This window comes from Salmo salar, chromosome ssa03 (genome assembly GCF_905237065.1).
Source record: "Salmo salar chromosome ssa03, Ssal_v3.1, whole genome shotgun sequence".
NCBI classification, from domain to species: domain Eukaryota; kingdom Metazoa; phylum Chordata; class Actinopteri; order Salmoniformes; family Salmonidae; genus Salmo; species Salmo salar.
The window spans coordinates 91,500,434-91,524,980 of NC_059444.1; the positions used below are offsets into that span (position 1 = coordinate 91,500,434).

A 24,547-nucleotide genomic window follows, 5' to 3' on the forward strand; every position below is an offset into this window, starting at 1 on the left:
TTCTGGAGGGAGATCTGACCGAACAAGAGCCATGGAACGATGATGACCCATTAGACACCTGGCGCGCGAGTTCATGTTGGGTACCCTCGTTCCAATACGTTATAAAAGAGTATGCATTCGTCCACCTTGAATATTATTCATGTTCTGGTTAAAAAAGGCCCTAATGATTTATGCTATACAACGTTTGACATGTTTGAACGAACGGAAATATATTTTTCCCCTCGTTCATGACGAGAAGTCCGGCTGGCTTACATCATGTGCTAACGAGACGGAGATTTTTGGACATAAATGATGAGCTTTTTTGAACAAAACTACATTCGTTATGGACCTGTGATACCTGGAAGTGACATCTGATGAAGAGAATCAAAGGTAATGGATTATTTACATAGTATTTTCGATTTTAGATCTCCCCAACATGACGTCTAGTCTGTATCGCAACGCGCGTATTTTTCTGGGCGCAGTGCTCAGATTATTGCAAAGTGTGATTTCCCAGTAAGGTTATTTTTAAATCTGGCAAGTTGATTGAGTTCAAGAGATGTAAATCTATAATTCTTTAAATGACAATATAATATTTTACCAATGTTTTCTAATTTTAATTATTTAATTTGTGACGCTGACTTGACTGCCGGTTATTGGAGGGAAACGATTTCCTCAACATCAATGCCATAGTAAAACGCTGTTTTTGGATATAAATATGAACTTGATAGAACTAAAAATGCATGCATTGTCTAACATAATGTCCTAGGAGTGTCATCTGATGGAGATTGTAAAAGGTTAGTGCATCATTTTAGCTGGTTTTATGGTTTTGGTGACCCTGTCTTTGACTTGACAAAACATTACACACAACTCTTGTAAATGTACTGTCCTAACATACTCTAAATTTATGCTTTCGCCGTAAAACCTTTTTGAAATCGTAAAACGTGGTTAGATTAACCTCTTGGGGCTAGGTGGGACGCTAGCGTGCCACCCGTGGTGCACTCCATCAACAGCAGGTGCATTTCAAGAGCGGCAAATTTGAATCCAAATAAATGTCAAAATTCAAATTTTTCAAAAATACAACTATGTTACACCATTTGAAAGATAAACATCTCCTTAATCTAACCACGTTTTACGATTTCAAAAAGGTTTTACGGCGAAAGCATAAATTTAGAGTATGTTAGGACAGTACATTTACAAGAGTTGTGTGTAATGTTTTGTCAAGTCAAAGACAGGGTCACCAAAACCATAAAACCAGCTAAAATGATGCACTAACCTTTTACAATCTCCATCAGATGACACTCCTAGGACATTATGTTAGACAATGCATGCATTTTTAGTTCTATCAAGTTCATATTTATATCCAAAAACAGCGTTTTACTATGGCATTGATGTTGAGGAAATCGTTTCCCTCCAATAACCGGCAGTCAAGTCAGCGTAACAAATTAAAATTAGAAAACATTGGTAAAATATTATATTGTCATTTAAAGAATTATAGATTTACATCTCTTGAACGCAATCAACTTGCCAGATTTAAAAATAACCTTACTGGGAAATCACACTTTGCAATAATCTGAGCACTGCGCCCAGAAAAATACGCGTTGCGATACAGACTAGACGTCATGTTGGGGAGATCTAAAATCGAAAATACTATGTAAATAATCCATTACCTTTGATTCTCTTCATCAGATGTCACTTCCAGGTATCACAGGTCCATAACGAATGTAGTTTTGTTCAAAAAAGCTCATCATTTATGTCCAAAAATCTCCGTCTCGTTAGCACATGATGTAAGCCAGCCGGACTTCTCGTCATGAACGAGGGGAAAAAATATATTTCCGTTCGTTCAAACATGTCAAACGTTGTATAGCATAAATCATTAGGGCCTTTTTAACCAGAACATGAATAATATTCAAGGTGGACGAATGCATACTCTTTTATAACGTATTGGAACGAGGGTACCCAACATCAACTCGCGCGCAAGGTGTCTAATGGGCCATCATCGTTCCATGGCTCTTGTTCGGTCAGATCTCCCTCCAGAAGACTCAAAACACTTTGTAAAGGCTGGTGACATCTAGTGGAAGCAATAGGAAGTGCCAAAATATTCCTAAACCCCTGTGTTTTTCAATGGGATAGGTTTAAAGTCAATACAACACATCAGGTATCCACTTCCTGTCAGAAAATGTCTCAGGGTTTTGCCTGCCAAATGAGTTCTGTTATACTCACAGACACCATTCAAACAGTTTTGGAAACTTTAGAGTGTTTTCTATCCATATATAATAAGTATATGCATATTGTAGTTACTGGGTAGGATTAGTAACCAGATTAAATCGGGTACATTTTTTTTATCCAGACGTGCAAATGCTGCCCCCTAGACCCAACAGGTTAAGGAGATGTTTATCTTTCAAATGGTGTAAAATAGTTGTATTTTTGAAAAATTTGAATTTTGACATTTATTTGGATTCAAATTTGCCGCTCTTGAAATGCACCTGCTGTTGATGGAGTGCACCACGGGTGGCACGCTAGCGTCCCACCTAGCCCCAAGAGGTTAACTGCAGAAGAAGTCTCTTCAGTTTCAGCATCCAGGCAACTGCTTTCTTCAAGCTGTTCCATGTTGAATAGTACTCAATCAGTTTGCTGGTCGGACTCTTTTCTTCCACACATGCACTGTTTACGATGATGTCTGTTCTCACCTCTGGATCATCCGAAGGAATGGAGCCAAGCTCCTCGGGGACTTTCGGCCATTGTGTTTCTGTTTTCTCCAGGAATTCTGGTCCTTTGCGCCATCTCTTTGAGTTCAGGAAAATTTCAACATGTAATCCTCTTGAAGCATCATCGGCTGGGTTGTGTTTGGAGTTCAAACACCTTCACTGTTTTGCTTTCGATAGGTCACGGATCAGAGCAACCCTATTAGCCACAAAGGTATGGAATCTCTTGGTATCGTTGCGGATGTATTTTAGCACAGACTAGCTGTCTGTCCAGAAAGTTGACTCCTCAAGTTCAATCTGGGGCTCCAACCTTAACATCCTGTCCACTTGCACTGCCATTGTTGCTGCAGCAAGTTCCAGTCTGGGGATCGTGATCTGCTTGAGTGGAGTCACCCTTGATTTCCCCAGTATGAATGCGATGTGGACCTTTCCCATACCGTTTGTGAACCTAAGGTAGCTTGCCGTGCCATAACCTTGCTCACTTGCGTCACCGAAGTGATGCAGCTGTGCGGTCTTCACTTGACCAAAGTTCTCAGGCATCATACACCTGTCTATCTGGAATCTGGAAAGCTGGTCTAGCGCTGAGAGCCATTTCTTCCATGAAATAGAGTGTTCTTCGGGGATGACTTCGTCCCATCCACACTTTAGCTTGCAGAGCACTTGAAGAATTTGCTTTGCCTTTAATACGAATGGGGCAAGGAAACCTAATGGATCATAAACAGAGCTGACAGTAGAGAGAATACCTCTTCTAGTAAGGGGTCTGTTCTTGACAATGACTCGGAAGGTAAACACATCTCTTTCAATGTTCCATCGGATTCCAAGTGCTCTTTCAACAGGCAGCTTTTCTCTGTCCAGGTCCAGTTCTTTTATCTGCTTGGCTTTGTGTTCATCAGGGATAGAAGCCAGCACAGCACGGCTGTTGCCGACCCACTTGGCCAATTTGAACCCACCCTGAGAGCACACATCCCTGAGGTTTTTTGTGAGAGCTATGGCTTGTTCTTCTGTGGCCACTGACTTGAGGCAGTCATCAACATAGAAGTTGGACTTGACTGTTTGAATCACCTCTTCATCGTACCTCTCACAGTTGTCTTCTGCAGTCTTTCGTAGTGCAAAATTTGCACAACTTGGAGAGGATATAGCACCAAAAAGATGTACTGTCATTCTGTACTCCTCCGATCTTTTGTTAGTGTCACCATCCGGCCACCATAGGAATCGCAGGAAGTCTAAGTCATCTTCATGGACACGTACTTGATGGAACATTCCTTCGATGTCTGCCATCATGGCAATATGCTCTTGCCGAAATTGTAGCAAGACTCCTATGAGCGTGTTTGCCAGGTCAGGGCCTTGAAGGAGTTCACTGTTGAGAGATGTGCCTTTATAAGATGATGAACAGTCAAACACCACTCGTATTGTTCCTTTGCGCTTATGGTGAACGCCATGGTGTGGTATGTACCATACCTTGCCTTTCTCTCTGAGGAGCTGTTCTTGTGGTACCTTCTCGGCATAACCTTTTGTTATCATCTCTTCCATGAAGCCTTTGTACTCTGCAGCGTAACCTTCATCCTTCTTGAACTTCCTGATGATATTTAGAGCCCGCTGCTTTGCCATGTCACGATTGTTCGGCAGGGCTACATGTTTGTTGCAAAAGGGCAACGGTAAGTAGCAGTGACGGTCTTTGAGGGTTATGGAGCTTGATACTATTTCCATAAACTTACAATCCTCAGCTGACATCTCACTTCTCTTCATACTCTCTCTCTCAGGGAAGTCATGGTTGTACTGATTTACAAGAAGAACCCCCAGGTCGGCCATTGAGATACGATTGGCCATCACCGTAGGACAACCAGATTCTTCTGCCATGGTACAATTGTTAAGAGGACCGTTCAACACCCATCCAAAAGATGGTTTTCACTGCATACGGTCCGTTGCCTTGGCTATTTATGATTTGCCAGGGTTCCATTGCCTTTGGAGCATTTACGTCAATCAGGAGTTCGACGTCGGCATCAATTTCCTTCAACTGAACCTCATTCAGGTATGGCCACCTTTTGAGATCTTTCTGAGTGGGAATGTTCTCTCTTGTCACTGGGATCTTATTTTGGGTGTAGACCTTTGGTAATGCAAGAAATCTCTAATCCAGATATCTCAAAGCTCTTGGTAGGACTCTCCTGCCCCATTGTGCGTAGCAGAATTTCAGTCTCACTGCATTTAGCATTCAGCTGCCTCATGAGTCTCTCCATACAAAATGTTGCTGAGCTACCAGAATCGAGAAATGCATAGGTTAACACAGACTTGCTTCCATTTGCCACCTTTTCTTGAACTGGCACAATTGCAAGTGCACACTCGATACCGGCCCCGGTATCGTCACCAGCTTCCAGTGAAACAAGAGCACTGCTGACAGTCTCCTCCCGTTTTACTGCTACACCACTCATATCTGCCTTTTGAAATCTAAATCTCGCTATTCCTTCAATGTGCAGGATAGTGGGGTGCTGTCTTTGACAGCTCTGACAGGTCATCCTTCTTTTACATTCTTTTCTTAACCTGTTGGGTCTAGGGGGCAGCATTTGCACGTCTGGATAAAAAAAATTTACCCGATTTAATCTGGTTACTAATCCTACCCAGTAACTAGAATATGCATATACTTATTATATATGGATAGAAAACACTCTAAAGTTTCCAAAACTGTTTGAATGGTGTCTGTGAGTATAACAGAACTCATTTGGCAGGCAAAACCCTGAGACATTTTCTGACAGGAAGTGGATACCTGATGTGTTGTATTGACTTTAAACCTATCCCATTGAAAAACACAGGGGTTTAGGAATATTTTGGCACTTCCTATTGCTTCCACTAGATGTCACCAGCCTTTACAAAGTGTTTTGAGTCTTCTGGAGGGAGATCTGACCGAACAAGAGCCATGGAACGGTGATGTCCCATTAGACACCTGGCGCGCTACTTCATGTTGGGTACCCTCGTTCCAATACGTTATAAAAGGCTATGCATTCGTCCACCTTGAATATTATTCATGTTCTGGTTAAAAAAGGCCCTAATGATTTATGCTATACAACGTTTGACATGTTTGAACGAACGGAAATATATTTTTCCCCTCGTTCATGACGAGAAGTCCGGCTGGCTTACATCATGTGCTAACGAGACGGAGATTTTTGGACATAAATGATGAGCTTTTTTGAACAAAACTACATTCGTTATGGACCTGTGATACCTGGAAGTGACATCTGATGAAGAGAATCAAAGGTAATGGATTATTTACATAGTATTTTCGATTTTAGATCTCCCCAACATGCCGTCTAGTCTGTATCGCAACGCGTATTTTTCTGGGCACAGTGCTCAGATTATTGCAAAGTGTGATTTCCCAGTAAGGTTATTTTTAAATCTGGCAAGTTGATTGCGTTCAAAAGATGTAAATCTATAATTCTTTAAATGACAATATAATATTTTACCAATGTTTTCTAATTTGAATTATTTAATTTGTGACGCTTGACTTGACTGCCGGTTATTGAGGGAAACGATTTCCTCAACATCAATGCCATAGTAAAACGCTGTTTTTGTATATAAATATGAACTTGATAGAACTAAAAATGCATGCATTGTCTAACATAATGTCCTAGGAGTGTCATCTGATGGAGATTGTAAAAGGTTAGTGTATCATTTTAGCTGGTTTTATGGTTTTGGTGACCCTGTCTTTGACTTGACAAAACATTACACACAACTCTTGTAAATGTACTGTCCTAACATACTCTAAATTTATGCTTTCGCCGTAAAACCTTTTTGAAATCGTAAAACGTGGTTAGATTAAGGAGATGTTTATCTTTCAAATGGTGTAACATAGTTGTATTTTTGAAAAATTTGAATTTTGACATTTATTTGGATTCAAATTTGCCGCTCTTGAAATGCACCTGCTGTTGATGGAGTGCACCACAGGTGGCACGCTAGCGTCCCACCTAGCCCCAAGAGGTTAAGTGTCCTCTCATCAAACAGCCAAAACAAAGGCCTTTTGATCTCAGAAACTCAACCTTGGATTCGTGTGGCTGTGCCTTCACCTGTTGGCAGTCAACCAATAAATTCTCTCCAGCACAAAATACGCATGAGATACTGGGAGCATCAGAAGGGTAGGTGCCTGGTCTCTTTACTTTTAATGTTTGTTCTTTTAGAGGTTTTTCAGAGTCACAATCTGCCACTACAGCTACAGCAGTGGCAAAGCTGCTTCCCCTACTCTTGGACTTGAACTGCTGTTTAAAGTCAGCTTCTGTTTTGGTTTTTAACTTCTTGGGGCTATGTGGGACGCTAGCGTGCCACCCGTGGTGCACCCTATCAACAGCAGGTGCATTTCAAGAGCGGCAAATTTGAAACCAAATAAATGTCCAATTTCAAATTTTTCAAACATACAACTATCTTACACCCTTTGAAAGATAAACATCTCCTTAATCTAACCACGTTGTCCGATTTCAAAAAGGTTTTACGGCGAAAGCATAAAGTTAGATTATGTTAGGAGAGTACATTGACAATAGCTGTGTGTAATGTTTTGTCAATTCAAAGACAGGGTCACCAAAACCATAAAACCAGCTAAAATGATGCACTAACCTTTTACAATCTCCATCAGATGACACTCCTAGGACATTATGTTAGACAATGCATGCATTTTTAGTTCTATCAAGTTCATATTTATATCCAAAAACAGCGTTTTACTATGGCATTGATGTTGAGGAAATCGTTTCCCTCCAATAACCGGCAGTCAAGTCAGCACCACAAATTAAATAATTAAAATTAGAAAACATTGGTAAAATATTATATTGTCATTTAAAGAATTATAGATTTACATCTCTTGAACGCAATCAACTTGCCAGATTTAAAAATAACCTTACTGGGAAATCACACTTTGCAATAATCTGAGCACTGCGCCCAGAAAAATATGCTTTGCTATACAGACAAACGGCCATGTTGGAGAGATCTAAAATCGAAAATACTATGTAAATAATCCATTACCTTTGATTCTCTTCATCAGATGTCACTTCCAGGAATCCCAGGTCCATAACGAATGTAGTTTTGTTCAAAAAAGCTCATCATTTATATCCAAAAAGATCCGTGTTGTTAGCACATGATCTAAGCCAGCCGGACTTCTCGTCATGAACGAGGGGAAAAAATATATTTACGTTCGTTCAAACATGTCAAACGTTGTATAGCATAAATCATTAGTGCCTTTTTAACCAGAACATGAATAATATTCAAGGTGGACGAATGCATTCTCTTTTATAACGTATTGGAACGAGGGTACCCAACATGAACTTGCGCGCCAGAGTCTAATCGGCCATCACCGTTCCATGGCTCTTGTTCGGTCAGATCTCACAGTAAAAGACTCAAAACACTTTGTAAAGGCTGGTGACATCTAGTGGAAGCAATAGGAAGTGCCAAAACATTAATCAACCCCTGTGTGTTTCAATGGCATAGGCTTAAAGGTAATTCAACACATCAGGTATCCACTTCCTGTCAGAAAATGTCTCAGGGTTTTGCCTGCCAAATGAGTTCTGTTATACTCACAGACACCATTCAAACAGTTTTAGAAACTTTAGGGTGTTTTCTATCCATATATAATAAGTATATGCATATTCTAGTTACTGGGTAGGATTAGTAACCAGATTAAATCGGGTATGTTTTTTTATCCAGCCGTGAAAATACTGCCCCCTAGCCACAACAGGTTAAAAATGTTTTGTTGGACAGGGGATCTTGAATTTCTCCATACAACGGATCCTGCAGTATTTTGTCCTGTTTTTCCATGAACGTCACAAGGTCACTGAACTGGGCCCTCAGGTGGTTTCTCTCTAAAATATCACATGCCGTAGACCTCCATTTTTCCCTTAGTTTCATGATCAACTTTATGTTGGAGGGAAGATTAAGCTCTTCCATGGTCTGTAGGTCTTGCATAGCATTACAGCAACCTCTAAGATAGAGTGCATAGCCACCCAGTCCCTTTCCATCATTCGGTTTGATGTTTGTCCAGTTCCAAGCTTTTTCCATGTAAGCAGTGGTGACTTTGATTTCATTGCCAAAGCGTTCCTTTAGCAACCTCTTAGCCTCTGCATAGCCTCTTCTGGCTTCCATATGCAGACAACTACGTACCAGATCCTTGGGCTGACCAGTGGTGTACTGTTCCAGGTAATAGAGCCTATCCTGGTGACTTCTTGTCTTATCTTCTATACCATGCTCAAATGCACGCATGAATGGCCTAAAGTTCAGAGGATCGCCGTCAAACAAAGGTATCTCCCTAACAGGGAGTGTGGCCTGTTTGTGATGTAGTACAAAGAGGTCAGCAATTTCATTCTGCCTTTGCATGACAATAGAGAGGTTATCATGGCTGGTATTATGGCTGATACCCGCAGTGTTGATTCTATGTTGATTGCTAGACCTTGCTGTTGGCTGCTGAAGGGTGTGGTTCATGACTGTTTTCTGAATAGGTTTTGATGGCTTTGTTGTCGGTTGTTGTAAAACCCTTTGTAATGGGGTCTTTGGAACTGCACCTAATGCAGCAAACTCAACAGGTGATGGTTCAGGTTCCACATAGACCTCGGGTTCCTGGTTCTCAAAATAAGAGTTCATTCCATCTTCTTGGCTTAGTAAATGGGCTGCCACAGCATGGGATTGAGAAGTTGACTCAACACTCTCCAGGACCTTCAGTTTGGTATTATATGCTGCTATGTCCGTTTCCAGTGCCATTTTTTCCATCCTAACATTCAGTTGAGCTTTCTCCAGTTCCAATGCATGCTTGTCCTGTAATGATGCTTGGCGAGCTAGTAGAGCTGCTCGTTCTGCCTCAGCTTTTAAGCGTGCAGAGGACACTGAGGAAGCAGTCTTAGAATACTTTGTTTTACTTTATGTTTTTGACACATTGGAAATGCTGTTGTGTGGTTCAATGAGCGTTTGTGGCTCAACTTCAGCTTTTTTCCATATTTCCACTGCTTTCAGGAAATGTTCATAAGTTCTCATTCTTGGTTGATAATAGTTCATGCTCTCCTGTTCCTGTTCCTCCTCTGTAACCAGCTCTAGCACAGATTCATGAGCATTCTTAAAGTCATTGAGAACAGCATCAAATGCTTTAAGACTCATTCACAGTTTCAATGTTTCTTCCATCAACAAGAAGGACTTTTATTTCATTCATTTGTTTGCCTCTCTGCGCTGCATAGAGTGAATTTAGATGCTCCTCTGCCCTCTCCAGTGGAGTCTTATTTGGGATTTCATCCTCCATCATTCACTTTTAGTTCACTCAATTTACAATGACACAGTTGTTGGTTTGATTGTTAAACGTAATGCCCCTTTAGACCTCCTTTAAAGCTTTAAAAACACAGTCATCCATTTCAGCAAATTGACCCATTTTGAATTGAACATGTGCAAGTTCGGCATTTTAGATGCGTTTTAAACATTTCATCCCATTATAAGTTTTGTCCCTTTAATGAAGTTTAAACACGCAGTATCTTTAGATCCTTAAGTTGCATTCGTTGCATTGATGCATTGCATTTCCACGTTAGGCCAGATATTAGACATATGATTAGGCTACATTATGCATAGGATCTCAGTGTTTCCCAAACTTAAACTTCTTAATTGTTTTCACAGCGCTGTGTTTTGAATTCCATTCCCAAGTTTATCAAAGATTCCAATTACAAACACATTTGCGCTTCCATAATATGCATGATCAAACGATCGCATTGAACAGGGCAGCTCATTCATTCACAGTGGTTACTCACGGCTGGCGAATTCTAGGAGTTCAAGTCCTTCCAAGCGAGCTGTCCTTATGGTCCGAATGCAATTACAAATAGAACAATATCCAGCATGGGTCAAAACCGGAGATTTCCTTCCGATAGCAATCCTTCACGGAGTTTTTTGACTTGACTGTAGTGGCTTCCTTTCCTCTTTACCATAGCCACTGCCCAAGCCTGAAGCGGGGTTGTTTGGTACGCATACAGTCCACACTCAAGGTTTCCAAAAAGCCAAACATTCAATGATATCCAGGGATATGGTGCAACAAAAATGTTTATTCTTCTTATATCTAACAGGGAAATGATTATCCAATCAACTTAAAACATAGATTACTTGATATGGAAAATACATAATATGACATGTCTGTATGTCTGTATGGTCAAAAAACTATACCGCTCCCGCATCTAGCAAGGACTCCTCCCCCCGAAGGCCCAACTACCTGCCTTTATCCTAACACACTTACCACAGTACAATGAATGGGCAAGAGGGGGGGACAAAAACTAAGTTACACTAACAAAAAATGAATACATCTCAATCTGGTAAATATAAATCATAAAGGTAGCTAATATTTCATCATATACATTGATATTTAATATATTTCCACAAATATACATGGAGCTCTGAATGATCTGTCTTTTATACAAATATGTCAGAATCGGCTCTAACATACTGCATGGTCGGAACTAGAAGCACAAGCATTTCTCTACACTTGCATTTACACCTGCTAACCATGTGTATGTGACAAATACATTTCATTTGATTTTGTACACCGTAATTGATTAACAAACAAACCAAAACATAGGCAAAATATTCTTGTGCGTTGTTGATTTCAAAAAAGCTTTTGACTCAATTTGGCATGAGGGTCTGCTGTACAAATTGATGGAAAGTGGTGTTAGGGGAAAAACATACGACATTACAAAATCTATGAACACAAACAACAAGTGTGCAGTTAAAAGTGTGTAAAAGAAATTGGCAAAAAACACACATTTCTTTCCACAGGGCTGTGGGGTGAGACAGGGATGCAGCTTAAGCCACACCATCTTTAACATATATATCACTGAATTGGCGAGGGCACTAGAACAGTCTGCAGCACCCGGCCTCACCCTTCTAGAATCTGAAGTCAAAATTCTACTGCTTGCTGATGATCTGGTGCTTCTGTCCCCAACCAAGGAGGGCCTACAGCAGCACCTAGATCTTCTGCACAGATACTGTCAGACAAGGGCCCAGACAGTAAATCTCAGGAAGTCAAAAATAATGGTGTTCCAAAAACGGTCCAGTTGCCAGGACCACAAATACAAATTCCATCTAAACACCGTTGCCCTAGAGAAAAAAACTACACGTACCTCGGCCTAAACATCTGCGCCACAGGTAACTTCCACAAAGCTGTGAACAATCTGAGAGACAAGACAAGAAGGGCCTTCTATGCCATCAAAAGGAACATCAAATTTTAATCTGGCTAAAAATAGCCATCACCTACAGACAGATTAACCTGGAGAAGAGCCCCCTAAGCAAGCTGGTCCAGGGGCTCTGTTCACAAACACAAACAGATCCCCAGGACAGCAACACAATTAGACCCAACCAAATCATGAGAAAACGAAAAGATAATTCGAGCAAACTAGAATTATATTTGGCCCTAAGCAGATAGTACACAGTGGCAGAATACCGACCACTGAGACTGACCCAAAATGAAGGAAAGCTTTAGGGGTTAGAAGGATTACTTTATCCTATCCCAGGTATTCCTTAAAGAGGTGGGGTTTCAGGTGTCTCCGGAAGGTGGTGATTGACTCCGCTGTCCTGGCGTCGTGAGGGAGCTTGTTCCACCATTGGGGTGGAACAAGCATTGCCTTTATAATGCACATTTTCTACTGATTAAATGTATGAATATAACAATTTTTGTGAGTTGACACAGCCAAGTGTGTGCCAGGGAAAAAACGACATTACATGCTGACTCAAATTTACCAGAAGTGGAATGGAACTAAAAAGGAATGTCTGTGATGGATGTCAGAGATTTGTTTGGGTCCTTGATAGACGATTCCAAATACATAAGTGTTTTGCAATAAAAGTGAAAATTGACATGTACTACATTGCAAGTTTGTTTATTTTCCAGTAAACTGTAACCGAACTTCCCGATAATAATGCATCCTAGTTGATGATCAATGGACTAGGGCCTAACATGATAACATTGGACTAGGGCCTAATGTGATAACATTGGACTAGGGCCTAACATGATAACATTGGACTAGGGCCTAACCTGATAACATTGGACTAGGGCCTAACATGATAACATTGGACTAGGGCCTAACGTGATAACATTGGACTAGGGCCTAACATGATAACATTGGACTAGGGCCTAACGTGATAACATTGGACTAGGGCCTAACATGATAACATTGGACTAGGGCCTAACATGATAACATTGGACTAGGGCCTAACGTGATAACATTGGACTAGGGCCTACCGTGATAACATTGGACTAGGGCCTAACGTGATAATATTGGACTAGGGCATAACGTGATAACCCTGGACTAGGGCCTACCGTGATAACATTGGACTAGGGCCTAACGTGATAACTTTAGACTAGGGCCTAAACTGATAACATTGGACTAGGGACTAACGTGATAACATTGGACTAGGGCCTAATGTGATAACACTGGACTAGGGCCTAACGTGATAACATTGGACTAGGGTCTAACGTGATAACACTGGACTAGGGCATAACGTGATAATGTTGGACTAGGGCCTAACGTGATAACATTGGACTAGGGCCTAACGTGATAACCCTGGACTAGGGCCTAACGTGATAACATTGGACTAGGGCCTAACGTGATAACTTTGGACTAGGGCCTAACGTGATAACATTGGACTAGGGCCTAACGTGATAACACTGAACTAGGGCATAACGTGATAACATTGGACTAGGGCCTAACGTGATAACACTGGACTAGGGCCTAAACTGATAACATTGGACTAGGGCCTAACGTGATAACATTGGACTAGGGCCTAACGTGATAACATTGGACTAGGGCCTAACGTGATAACACTGGACTAGGGCATAACTTGATAACATTGGACTAGGGCCTAACGTGATAACACTGGACTAGGGCCTAAACTGATAACATTGGACTAGGGCCTAACGTGATAACACTGGACTAGGGCATAACGTGATAACATTGGACTAGGGCATAACGTGATAACATTGGACTAGGGCCTACCGTGATAACATTGGACTAGGGCCTAACGTGATAACATTGGACTAGGGCCTAACGTGATAACATTGGACTAGGGCCTAACGTGATAACATTGGACTAGGGCCTAACGTGATAACACTGGACTAGGGCATAACGTGATAACACTGGACTAGGGCATAACGTGATAACATTGGAGTAGGGCCTAACGTGATAACATTGCTTTTAAAATGCACATTGTCAACATCTGTCTATGGATTGAATCCTGGCCTCAGCCTATACAGTAATACACATTAAAGTCATTAATATGCAGTTCCGTTCTTTGAAGAAAAATAAATAAATCATATCCTTATGTTTCTTAAGACCTGCCTAAACACAATCAATGAATGATATACTTATTAGTTTAGGTTGAAGTATTTCCTTGGTGATAACACAACAGTAGATGTGTAGGCTGGAGGTGTATTTCATTGGTTCTAATAGGAAGGTTGATCTACCTGCTGGTGCTACTGTTAAATGGGGTGAAGGAAAAACCAATGAAGGCAAACTGAATAAATATTTACTACAAAAATATTTTCTGTGCTTGAATATATAATATCATGCATGAATATAATGCTTCTTCTGAGTTGAAACAGCCAAATGTGTAACGGGAAATAACAACATTGCATGCTAAAACTATGGAAGACACTAAGTCGTTCGGACGAGATAATTCACAGACAACTGTTTTTTTTGCCTTGGACTTTAAGTCTTCCTTACTCAAACTTACCAGAAGTGGAATGGAACTAAAGTGGAATTTGCGCAATGGATGTCAGAGATTTGTTTGTGTTCTTGCGAGATGATTCCACGTGCATCAGTATTTTGTAATAAATGTGAACATTGGCAGGGTACTCTGGGAATTACATTCCAAGTTTGTCTCTTTTCCAGTAAACTGTAAATGAACTTCAGAAGTACTTCCTGATAAAAATGAATCCTCCAAAGTGACGGGTTGTTTACCAATGTCTTTATAAGTTGCTGCACCAACCCATTTCTCTAGCATTCTGTTGCAAAGCAGGACAGAAACATCACATCCATTCTCAGCACATCAACTTAATAGGTATGGTACCCACTTGTTTACTTTTTGTCTTAATTATATTGCTGCAGTTTAAAGGCACAATATGTAAGCTTTACGGACGTTAGATGGTCATTTCAATCATTATAACCATCGATTATTGAAGAATATAGTTTATCAATGTGTTATGAGCTGATTACAACTGTGTTACCCTGTCATCAATCTATGTTCCTATTACTTCACTGTTTCTGTTGCTGTTTCCATTTGAGTCTTTGTAAACACCCCAATAGCTTCCGTTTAAACTAGCATGTTGATCTCCTGTCAGTCCTTGCATCAATAGTTCCATCTAACTAATTTGAGAGAGGTTACATTTCCGTTCCATCCCTCAACTGGCAACAAAGTGGCAGAGTCAAGCTGTTGAAATGACACATTCACATATTCTGCATGCTACTTTTCAACTGCTTGTATTCTTGTCGATCCCATTGACAGTAAATGTTCCTATCATGTAATCTATAAGCAGATGTTTCCTGTGCTTCTATTTTTATGACACCAGTGATTTACTGTCCCTTTGGTCTCTGTGTCTTCTCCCTGATGTTTTAGTTTATGGCTCTGAGCCGACGTCTGAATTTAGTCTCTGTGTCTTCTCCCTGATGTTTTAGTTTATGGCTCTGAGCCGACGTCTGAATTTAGTCTCTGTGTCTTCTCCCTGATGTTTTAGGTTATGGCTATGAGCAGACGCCTGACTTTGGGTCTCTGTGTTCTCTCCCTGCTGGTTCTGCCAGGCCAGATGGAGAAGTGTGAATGCCAGGGTCCTAGAGGCTTTCCTGGAGGTAAATGCGTCGTAAGCTTAGAACAACTGCCTTACCCTATCATATCCCAAAAGTTAAGACTGTTGATTTTGGAGTAAGCTGTCACTTTAAGCATGCACATTCATTTGCGTACCTGATGATGGAGTGATGATGGGAAACAAAGAACTCTGAATTAATTCAGTTAGATAAGCAGTCCTACTCCTACAAAAAGGCTTTTGTCTGTAAAAGTTGCCAAACAAAACTGGGGCTGGGGGATAATGAGAAATCCCCATCTGGTATATTTCCTGCTGTTACCCTTTGATTAAAATAAAGAAAAATCCTAAGACTGTTGATTTTGGAATAAACTGTCAATTTAAGCAAGTCAGAGCAGACCAGACTGCAGAGCACTTTACAGGCTGAATGAGGCAGTCCTCGGTGTGTATGATGATGTACTGTTTCCTGTTATCTCTCCATTGGGCCACTTGGACTTGTTGGTGTACCTGGTCAACCTGGAGCCAGAGGTAAAGTCTTACATATTCACTATATTATTTACCAAAAATGTAAGGGGGTAGCAACACACGTACACGTGGATTCTATATTGTAGATATGTCTTAGTAGAGTATTGGCCTGAGGGAACACACTGAATGTGTTGTAAATAGTGTTATGAAATGTAATGTCATGTAAAATGTTAAATTGCCTTAATGCTGGACCCCAGGAAGATTAGCTGCTGCCTTGGCAGGAACTAATGAGGATCCCTAATAAACCCCAGGAAGAGTAGCTGCTGCCTTGGCAGGAACTAATGGGGATCCATAATAAACCCCAGGAAGAGTAGCTGCTGCCTTGGCAGGGTCTAATGGGGATTCAAAATATACACAAATACCCTTCAAAACAATGTAGACCACAACCCTAGTGCTGCTTTCCCCTTCTGTATTTTTTTGGAAGACAAAGATCTCTGAATTACCTCAATTAGACAAAGCACACCAATTCCTAGAAAGAGACTTTGTCTGTACCAGTTGCCAAAATAAACATATTAAAAGGGTCTGGGGTATAATGAATTATTAGCGGTTCACAGCAGAGCTGTAAAACCTTTTGTTGTTCATAGATAATAAATACAAAATCCTTAACATGGCCAGATAACTCAAGTATAGATTGGACCGTTTGTTCTCATTTGTATTTACTGTAAATTCCGGACTATAAGCCGCAACTTCTTTCCCAAGCTTTGAACCTTCTCGGCTTAAACAATGACGCGGCTAATATACTGCTCAAAAAAATAAAGGGAACACTTAAACAACACATCCTAGATCTGAATGAAAGAAATAATCTTATTAAATACTTTTTTCTTTACATAGTTGAATGTGCTGACAACAAAATCACACAAAAATAATCAATGGAAATCCAATTTATCAACACATGGAGGTCTGGATTTGGAGTCACACTCAAAATTAAAGTGGAAAACCACACTACAGGCTGATCCAACTTTGATGTAATGTCCTTAAAACAAGTCAAAATGAGGCTCAGTAGTGTGTGTGGCCTCCACGTGCCTGTATGACCTCCCTACAATGCCTGGGCATGCTCCTGATGAGGTGGCGGATGGTCTCCTGAGGGATCTCCTCCCAGACCTGGACTAAAGCATCCGTCAACTCCTGGACAGTCTGTGGTGCAACGTGGCGTTGGTGGATGGAGCGAGACATGATGTCCCAGATGTGCTCAATTGGATTCAGGTCTGGGGAACGGGCGGGCCAGTCCATAGCATCAATGCCTTCCTCTTGCAGGAACTGCTGACACACTCCAGCCACATGAGGTCTAGCATTGTCTTGCATTAGGAGGAACCCAGGGCCAACCGCACCAGCATATGGTCTCACAAGGGGTCTGAGGATCTCATCTCGGTACCTAATGGCAGTCAGGCTACCTCTGGCGAGCACATGGAGGGCTGTGCGGCCCCCCAAAGAAATGCTACCCCACACCATGACTGACCCACCACCAAACCGGTCATGCTGGAGGATGTTGCAGGCAGCAGAACGTTCTCCAAGGCGTCTCAAGACTCTGTCACGTCTGTCACGTGCTCAGTGTGAACCTGCTTTCATCTGTGAAGAGCACAGGGCGCCAATGGAAATCTTGGTGTTCTCTGGCAAATGCCAAAAGTCCTGCACGGTGTTGGACTGTAAGCACAACCCCCACCTGTGGACGTCGGGCCCTCATACCACCCTCATGGAGTCTGTTTCTGACCGTATGAGCAGACACATGCACATTTGTGGCCTGCTGGAGGTTATTTTGCAGGGCTCTGGCAGTGCTTCTCCTGCTCCTCCTTGCACAAAGGCGGAGGTAGCGGTCCTGCTGCTGGGTTGTTGCCCTCCTACGGCCTCCTCCACGTCTCCTGATGTACTGGCCTGTCTCCTGGTAGCGCCTCCATGCTCTGGACACTACGCTGACAGACACAGCAAACCTTCTTGACACAGCTCGCATTGATGTGCCATCCTGGATGAGCTGCACTACCTGAGCCACTTGTGTGGGTTGTAGACTCCGTCTCATGCTACCACTAGAGTGAAAGCACCGCCAGCATTCAAAAGTGACCAAAACATCAGCCAGGAAGCATAGGAACTGAGAAGTGGTCTGTGGTCCCCACCTGCAGAACCACTCCTTTATTGGGGGTGTCTTGCTAATTGCCTATAATTTCCACCTGTTGTCTATTCCAGTTGCACAATAGCATGTGACATTTATTGTCAATCAGTGTTGCTTCCTAAGTGGACAGTTTGATTTCACAGAAGTGTGATTGACTTGGAGTTACATTGTGTTGTTTAAGTGTTCCCTTTATTTTTTGGAGCAGTGTATATGGATTTTTCCCGCTTTCAATTTTTTTTCTCCAAAAAACACATTCTGTGACTTGGTCAGTTTTTTGGCGGCATGAAGATTTCATTAGACCAATGAAATTGCCGAACGGGTTAAGGTCAAACAACTTTTTTGTTTACTGTTTTGATTAAATCGAGCGCTCTCAAACTTCCCATCATTCTGATTACGGTAGTCATTTTGTCACCCTCATCATGGCAAAGACACGGAGAAATGCATATGATGCAGCTTTCAAGTTGAAGGCGATTGATCTGGCTGTTGGAAAAGGAAATAGAGCTGCTGCTTGGTCTTAATGATTCGATGATAAGATGTTGGAAACAGCAGCGTGAGGAATTGACTCAGTGCAAAAAGACAACTAAAGCTTACTGCAAATGTTTAATTTTTTGTTACAAGCCGTGTTTCGTTAAAGCCTATTTATTTTTGTTACAAGCTGTGTTTCGTTAAAGCCCGTGTAAAGTTAATTTGTTTCAATGTACCGGTAGGCATCTGCGGCTTATAGACATGTGCGGCTTATTTATGTTCAAAATAATATATTTTTTTAATTCAATGGGTTCGGCTCATAATGGTCCGGAAATTACGGTAGGAGTCTTTCCTCATGCTAAACACTTTTGCCTCAATTACCCATAAAGTCTGTCAGGATAGATTTACCTCCATCTTGGACATTTGGGAAAACTTTAAAAAAACGTATTCTCATGAACCACAAGTCCATTGTCACGGATCCCCCCCGGTACTGCTGCTCATTCCGGAAGTCTACGTCACCGGCCTTCTAGGTGTCACTGCACTGGATTCATTTTCACCAACCCCGGACTGTCTTGTCTCATTGCGCACACCTGGTTACATTCCCCCTGATTAGGATGTTATATATGTACCCTCTGTTCCCCATTGTACCTGTCGATTTTTGTTCCATGTCCGTTGGTCTTGTGAGTACCTGTGCTCTGTTGTTTCGGCTTTCATGCTACGTGTTATTGTGTACTTGTTATTATGGGTCTCGTCCCATGTATTATTTAGAGGTTTACACCTCACTCTTTTGTTTGGGTTACATCCCTGTCTTATCTATATATATATATATACACACGTGTGTGTTTATTTTGGGCTTCTTCCCCATCGTTTTCATGACGTACTTTATTTTGAGTGGAGAAAAAAAAACTTTACTACGTATTCCTAAGCCTGTCTCCTATCATTACACAGCCATCCATCCACATCTCTATTATCTCTCCATAGGACTTCCTGGACTTCCTGGATATCCTGGTAGAGTTGGACGTGATGGAGTCCGTGGTCTACCTGGACCCCCGGGCCTTGCAGGAGCTACTGGTATTCAGCTGATTGATCTCTTCCTGGTTATGAATTGATTATTTGGTTCTCTAGTCACACCTTCTGTTTTCACAGACTAAGACTTGGAACCCCTGCAAGAAAGCTTGGTCAAATTGCAGTTGGGTAAGGAAGTGAATTTCAGAAAGCATGATGTTATGTACTTGAATGCAACATGACAGATCCCATATCTTAATTTGATCATTGTTGTCGCAGAGAATTTTCCTGCACATCAGGAAACGCAAACTGGTAGTGTATTCAAGGTCTAAAAATGCTTCTAAAGTTTACATTTCCTCTTAAAAAATGTCAGACTTGATTTGGCCGACAAAGAAACGATAATTCCCTACAAATAATGACCATTATTTATAATCCACATGACAATTCCTAGCTCCTGTTCCTGCAGGATTATTTTCCTGCTCTGAAACTGGCTCAAACTAAGATACTGCATCCGTAGATTATATTGTACTTATAAACAATCCGTTCAACATAAATTATGCAATATTCATAGTGTTTCCATTTGTGAAATGTAAAACACCAACTTTTGCTTCCACTTTTAATGTTACACTGACTGCATTAATACCTGGTTTCTCTTCAGCCATAAACTATGATTTCACCAGAAGAGTTGACAAGAAGTACTTTGTGTCACACAAGAGACCGGGTTCTTTTGACGACGCTGTTCAGTTCTGTACCAAGAGGGGCTTGGTGTTGGCTTTGCCGAAGAACGAGGAGGAAAACACTGCTCTCACGCAGGTCTTTGAAGGGGCTTTGAAGAATGCATGGCTCAATGTTGACAACAGTAAAGAGGGGAAGTTTCAGGTAGATTTGAAAGGCCATCCCCTCACCTTTTCCAAATGGGGAGATGGGGAACCAAAAGTGCCTAATGGGGATAAGGGCTGTACAATGTTGACAGAGTCAGGTGCATGGCAGGTGACATACGATTGCTCCTTCAATGCCTATATCGTGTGTGAGATATAGAGACACGTCAATTAAATGCTGTTTCTGAATTTAATATGAAATATTTATTCTCAATGAAAATTTCTTATGTTTAATCTCAATGTATTATCTCTATTCCTTATCTTGTGCGTATTTCCAGTTCTTTACCTTTATTCAAATTAGCTAGTTAAAATGTGAGGTAAAATTTGAAGGGACATTTGTGGAATAAAGCAACCAACACATTTACTTTGGTGCTTGTCTGTCTCCTTCATGCTCCTTCTCTCTGAACAGATGGGCTACTGCTCATGCACATGGCTACTTTTGACCTACAGTTTGCTGACAGAGGAATAACAAATATATATTTCCAAACAACAAAATATCAATTTAAACTTTTATGAATAGGCTGACATAGATCTTGAACCCCCCTAGTAAAAGCAATGCATCTCAACACGAAAGGAAGATGTCTGTGAGGGAGACCCTCCTTAGTGCTGGTTTTATATGTTTCTCTGGAGACATAATGACAAGTTATCCGTTACACCAGAGGGTGAAGGGGGACAGAAATCAGGTTGATAGAATTATGGTCATATTTGCCAAATGGAGGGCGAGGGAGAGCTTTGTATGAGTGTCTGTGTGTGGAGTAAAGGTGGGCCAGAGTTTGTTTCCTCTATTTAACATGCTGATAGAAATTTGGTAATACGCATTTAAATTCCCTGCATTAAAGTCCCCGGCTACTAGGAGCGCCGCCTCTGGGTGAGCGTTTACCTGTTTACTTATGGCGGAATACATTTCATTCAGTGCGGTCTTAGTGCCAGATTCAGTCTGTGGTGGTATGTAGACAGCTACGGAAAATACAGATTAAAACGCAGGGCCAGATGGTTTGGGACACTGGATTCTGACAGTCCTCACTACTTGCGGTTATATCCAGGATCAAAACAGGAAGCAGCAACATGGGTCTGTTAATTCAAAGATTCATCTTAGAAGAAAAACAATTCTATCAACACTTTGTGAAAATAGCGGTGAGTAATGTTTTTTTGAGCACAGCATTTGCTGTCACTAAACACTTTTCAACAAGAAACAATGTTATTCTTAGTTATCCCTGCGCATACAGGTTTCTGTCAACAAGAAACAATGTTATTCTTAGTTATTACTGTACATACAGGTTTCTGTCAACAAGAAACAATGTTATTCTTAGTTATTACTGCACTGTACACACAGGTTTATGTAAACAAGAAACAATGTTATTCTTAGTTATTACTGTACATACAGGTTTCTGTCAACAAGAAACAAAATCAATGTTATTCTTAGTTATTACTGTACATACAGGTTTCTGTCAACAAGAAACAAAATCAATGTTATTCTTAGTTATTACTATACATACAGGTTTCTGTCAACAAGAAACAAAAATCAATGTTATTCTTAGTTATTCCTGTACATACAGGTTTCTGTCAACAAGAAACAATGTTATTCTTAGTTATTACTGTACATACAGGTTTCTGTCAACAAGAAACAATGTTATTCTTAGTTATTCCTGTACATACAGGTTTCTGTCAACAAGAAACAAAAACAATGTTATTCTTAGTTTTTACTGTACATACAGGTTTCTGTCAACAAGAAACAATGTTATTCTTAGTTATTCCTGTACATACAGGTTTCTGTCAACAAGAAACAATGTTATTCTTAGTTATTACTGTACATACAGGTTTCTGTCAACAAGAAACAATGTTATTCTTAGTTATTACTGTACATACAGGTTTCTGTCAACAAGAAACAAAATCAATGTTATTCTTAGTTATTACTGTACATACAGGTTTCTGTCAACAAGAAACAAAAACAATGTTATTCTTAGTTATTACTGTACATACAGGTTTCTGTCAACAAGAAACAATGTTATTCTTAGTTATTACTGTACATACAGGTTTCTGTCAACAAGAAACAATGTTATTCTTAGTTATTACTGTACATACAGGTTTCTGTCAACAAGAAACAATGTTATTCTTAGTTATTACTGTACTGTAAATACAGGTTTCTGAAACTAGATCTTACACAAGACACTGACATATACATATTTAGGATCTTAATTTGAACCAGTTTGCTACATCAGGAAAATAATCCTGCAGAAACAGGAAATGTGAATTATTATATCGATTATAATTAATGGAAATGTTTTGCAGGGGTTGATACATTTTTCGTTAGGACAAATCAAGTCTGAAATAATAAAGCGGAAATTGCAAACTATAGTAGCCATTTTAAACCGCAAATACACTACTGCTGTGCAGGAATATTATCAGCAACAAAATAGTGATCAAATTAAGATTCTACATCTGTATGGGAGATAATAACTTGGCATTAATATTCTACCATCAATGCATGTGGTAGAATATATAATATAATACTTTTTGTGTGTGTCAGGGCAAAACCTACATTACATGTTGACTCAAACTTACCAGAAGTGGAATGGAACTAAAATGGAATGTGCGTGATTGATGTCAAAGATTTGTTTGGGTCCTTGACAGACGATTCCAAATGCATAAGTGTTTTGCAATAAAAGTGAAAATTGACATGTACTACATTCCAAGTTTGTATATTATCCAGTAAACTGTAACTGAACTTCAGAAGTACTTCCCGATAATAATGCATCCTAGGTGATGATCCTTGGACTAGGGCCTAACGTGATAACATTGGACTAGGGCCTAACGTGATAACATTGGACTAGGGCCTAACGTGATAACACTGGACTAGGGCCTAACATGATAACATTGGACTAGGGCCTAACGTGATAACACTGGACTAGGGCCTAACATGATAACATTGGACTAGGGCCTAATGTGATACATTGTACTAGGGCCTAACGTGATAACATTGGACTAGGGCCTAATGTGATAACATTGGACTAGGGCCTAACGTGATAACATTGGACTAGGGCCTAACATTGTAACATTGGACTAGGGCCTAACGTGATAACATTGGACTAGGGTCTAACGTGATAACACTGGACTAGGGCCTAAACTGATAACATTGGACTAGGGCATAACGTGATAACATTGGACTAGGGCCTAACATGATAACATTGGACTAGGGCCTACCATGATAACATTGGACTAGGGCCTAACGTGATAACATTGGACTAGGGCCTAACGTGATAACATTGGACTAGGGCCTAACGTGATAACATTGGACTAGGGCCTAACGTGATAACATTGGACTAGGGCCTAACGTGATAACATTGGACTAGGGCATAACGTGATAACATTGGACTAGGGCCTAACGTGATAACATTGGACTAGAGCATAACGTGATAACATTGGACTAGGGCATAACGTGATAACATTGGACTAGGGCCTAACGTGATAACACTGGACTAGGGCATAACGTGATAACACTGGACTAGGGCATAACGTGATAACACTGGACTAGGGCCTAACGTGATAACATTAGACTAGGGCCTAACGTGATAACATTGCTTTTAAAATGCACATTGTCAACATCTGTCTATGGATTGAATCCTGGCCTCAGCCTATACAGTAATACACATTAAAGTCATTAATATGAAGTTCTGTTCTTTGAAGAAAAATAAATAAATCATATCTGTCGTGTCTTTGGGGTACCATTAAACGGAAGATATGTTTATCAATTAGCTCCCTGTAATTATTATCACGCGATTAAACGGATTAATCATTTAATTGTAATTAACTAGGAGATCGGGGCACCAAGGAGAATATTCAGATTACAAAGCTATAATTTTCCTAATATAACTTTCCTGTACTATAATATTATATTCTATTATAGTATAGGCAGATTATCTTCTAGTTTAATTGGTGTATTTTACCTCTAGTCCAGTCTCATACCAAACGTCGTAAATTGTTGTATCTGCACGAACCCAGTCTTCACTAAAATCATCCATACATCAATTGTCTTAAAATCATTTATTTACTACACTAAGTAATTAACAGAAAAACATACAAACAGTCATTATCGTCACAAAGGATTGGTATCGGAATGTGCCCT

General features: G+C 40.6%; 1 protein-coding gene across 1 annotated transcript; it reads left to right on the forward strand.

The window, feature by feature from the left end:
* Positions 1 to 14,429: 14,429 nt before the first annotated feature.
* Positions 14,430 to 20,788, forward strand: LOC106601909 (mannose-binding protein-like). The gene is made up of 5 exons (XM_045715766.1): positions 14,430 to 14,714; positions 15,388 to 15,499; positions 15,973 to 15,978; positions 19,523 to 19,612; positions 20,205 to 20,788. Exons 2-5 carry the CDS (start codon positions 15,391 to 15,393, stop codon positions 20,582 to 20,584), a joined length of 585 nt encoding a protein of 194 aa, XP_045571722.1. The 5' UTR covers positions 14,430 to 14,714; positions 15,388 to 15,390; the 3' UTR covers positions 20,585 to 20,788.
* Positions 20,789 to 24,547: the final 3,759 nt, after the last annotated feature.

Coding starts and splice junctions, on each gene's coding strand:
- LOC106601909 (XM_045715766.1), top strand. CDS start 15,391: ATGGCTATGAGCAGACGCCTGACTTTGGGTCTCTGTGTTCTCTCCCTG. Junction 19,613..20,204: donor GGGCCTTGCAGGAGCTACTG/GTATTCAGCTGA, acceptor GTTTCTCTTCAG/CCATAAACTATGATTTCACC.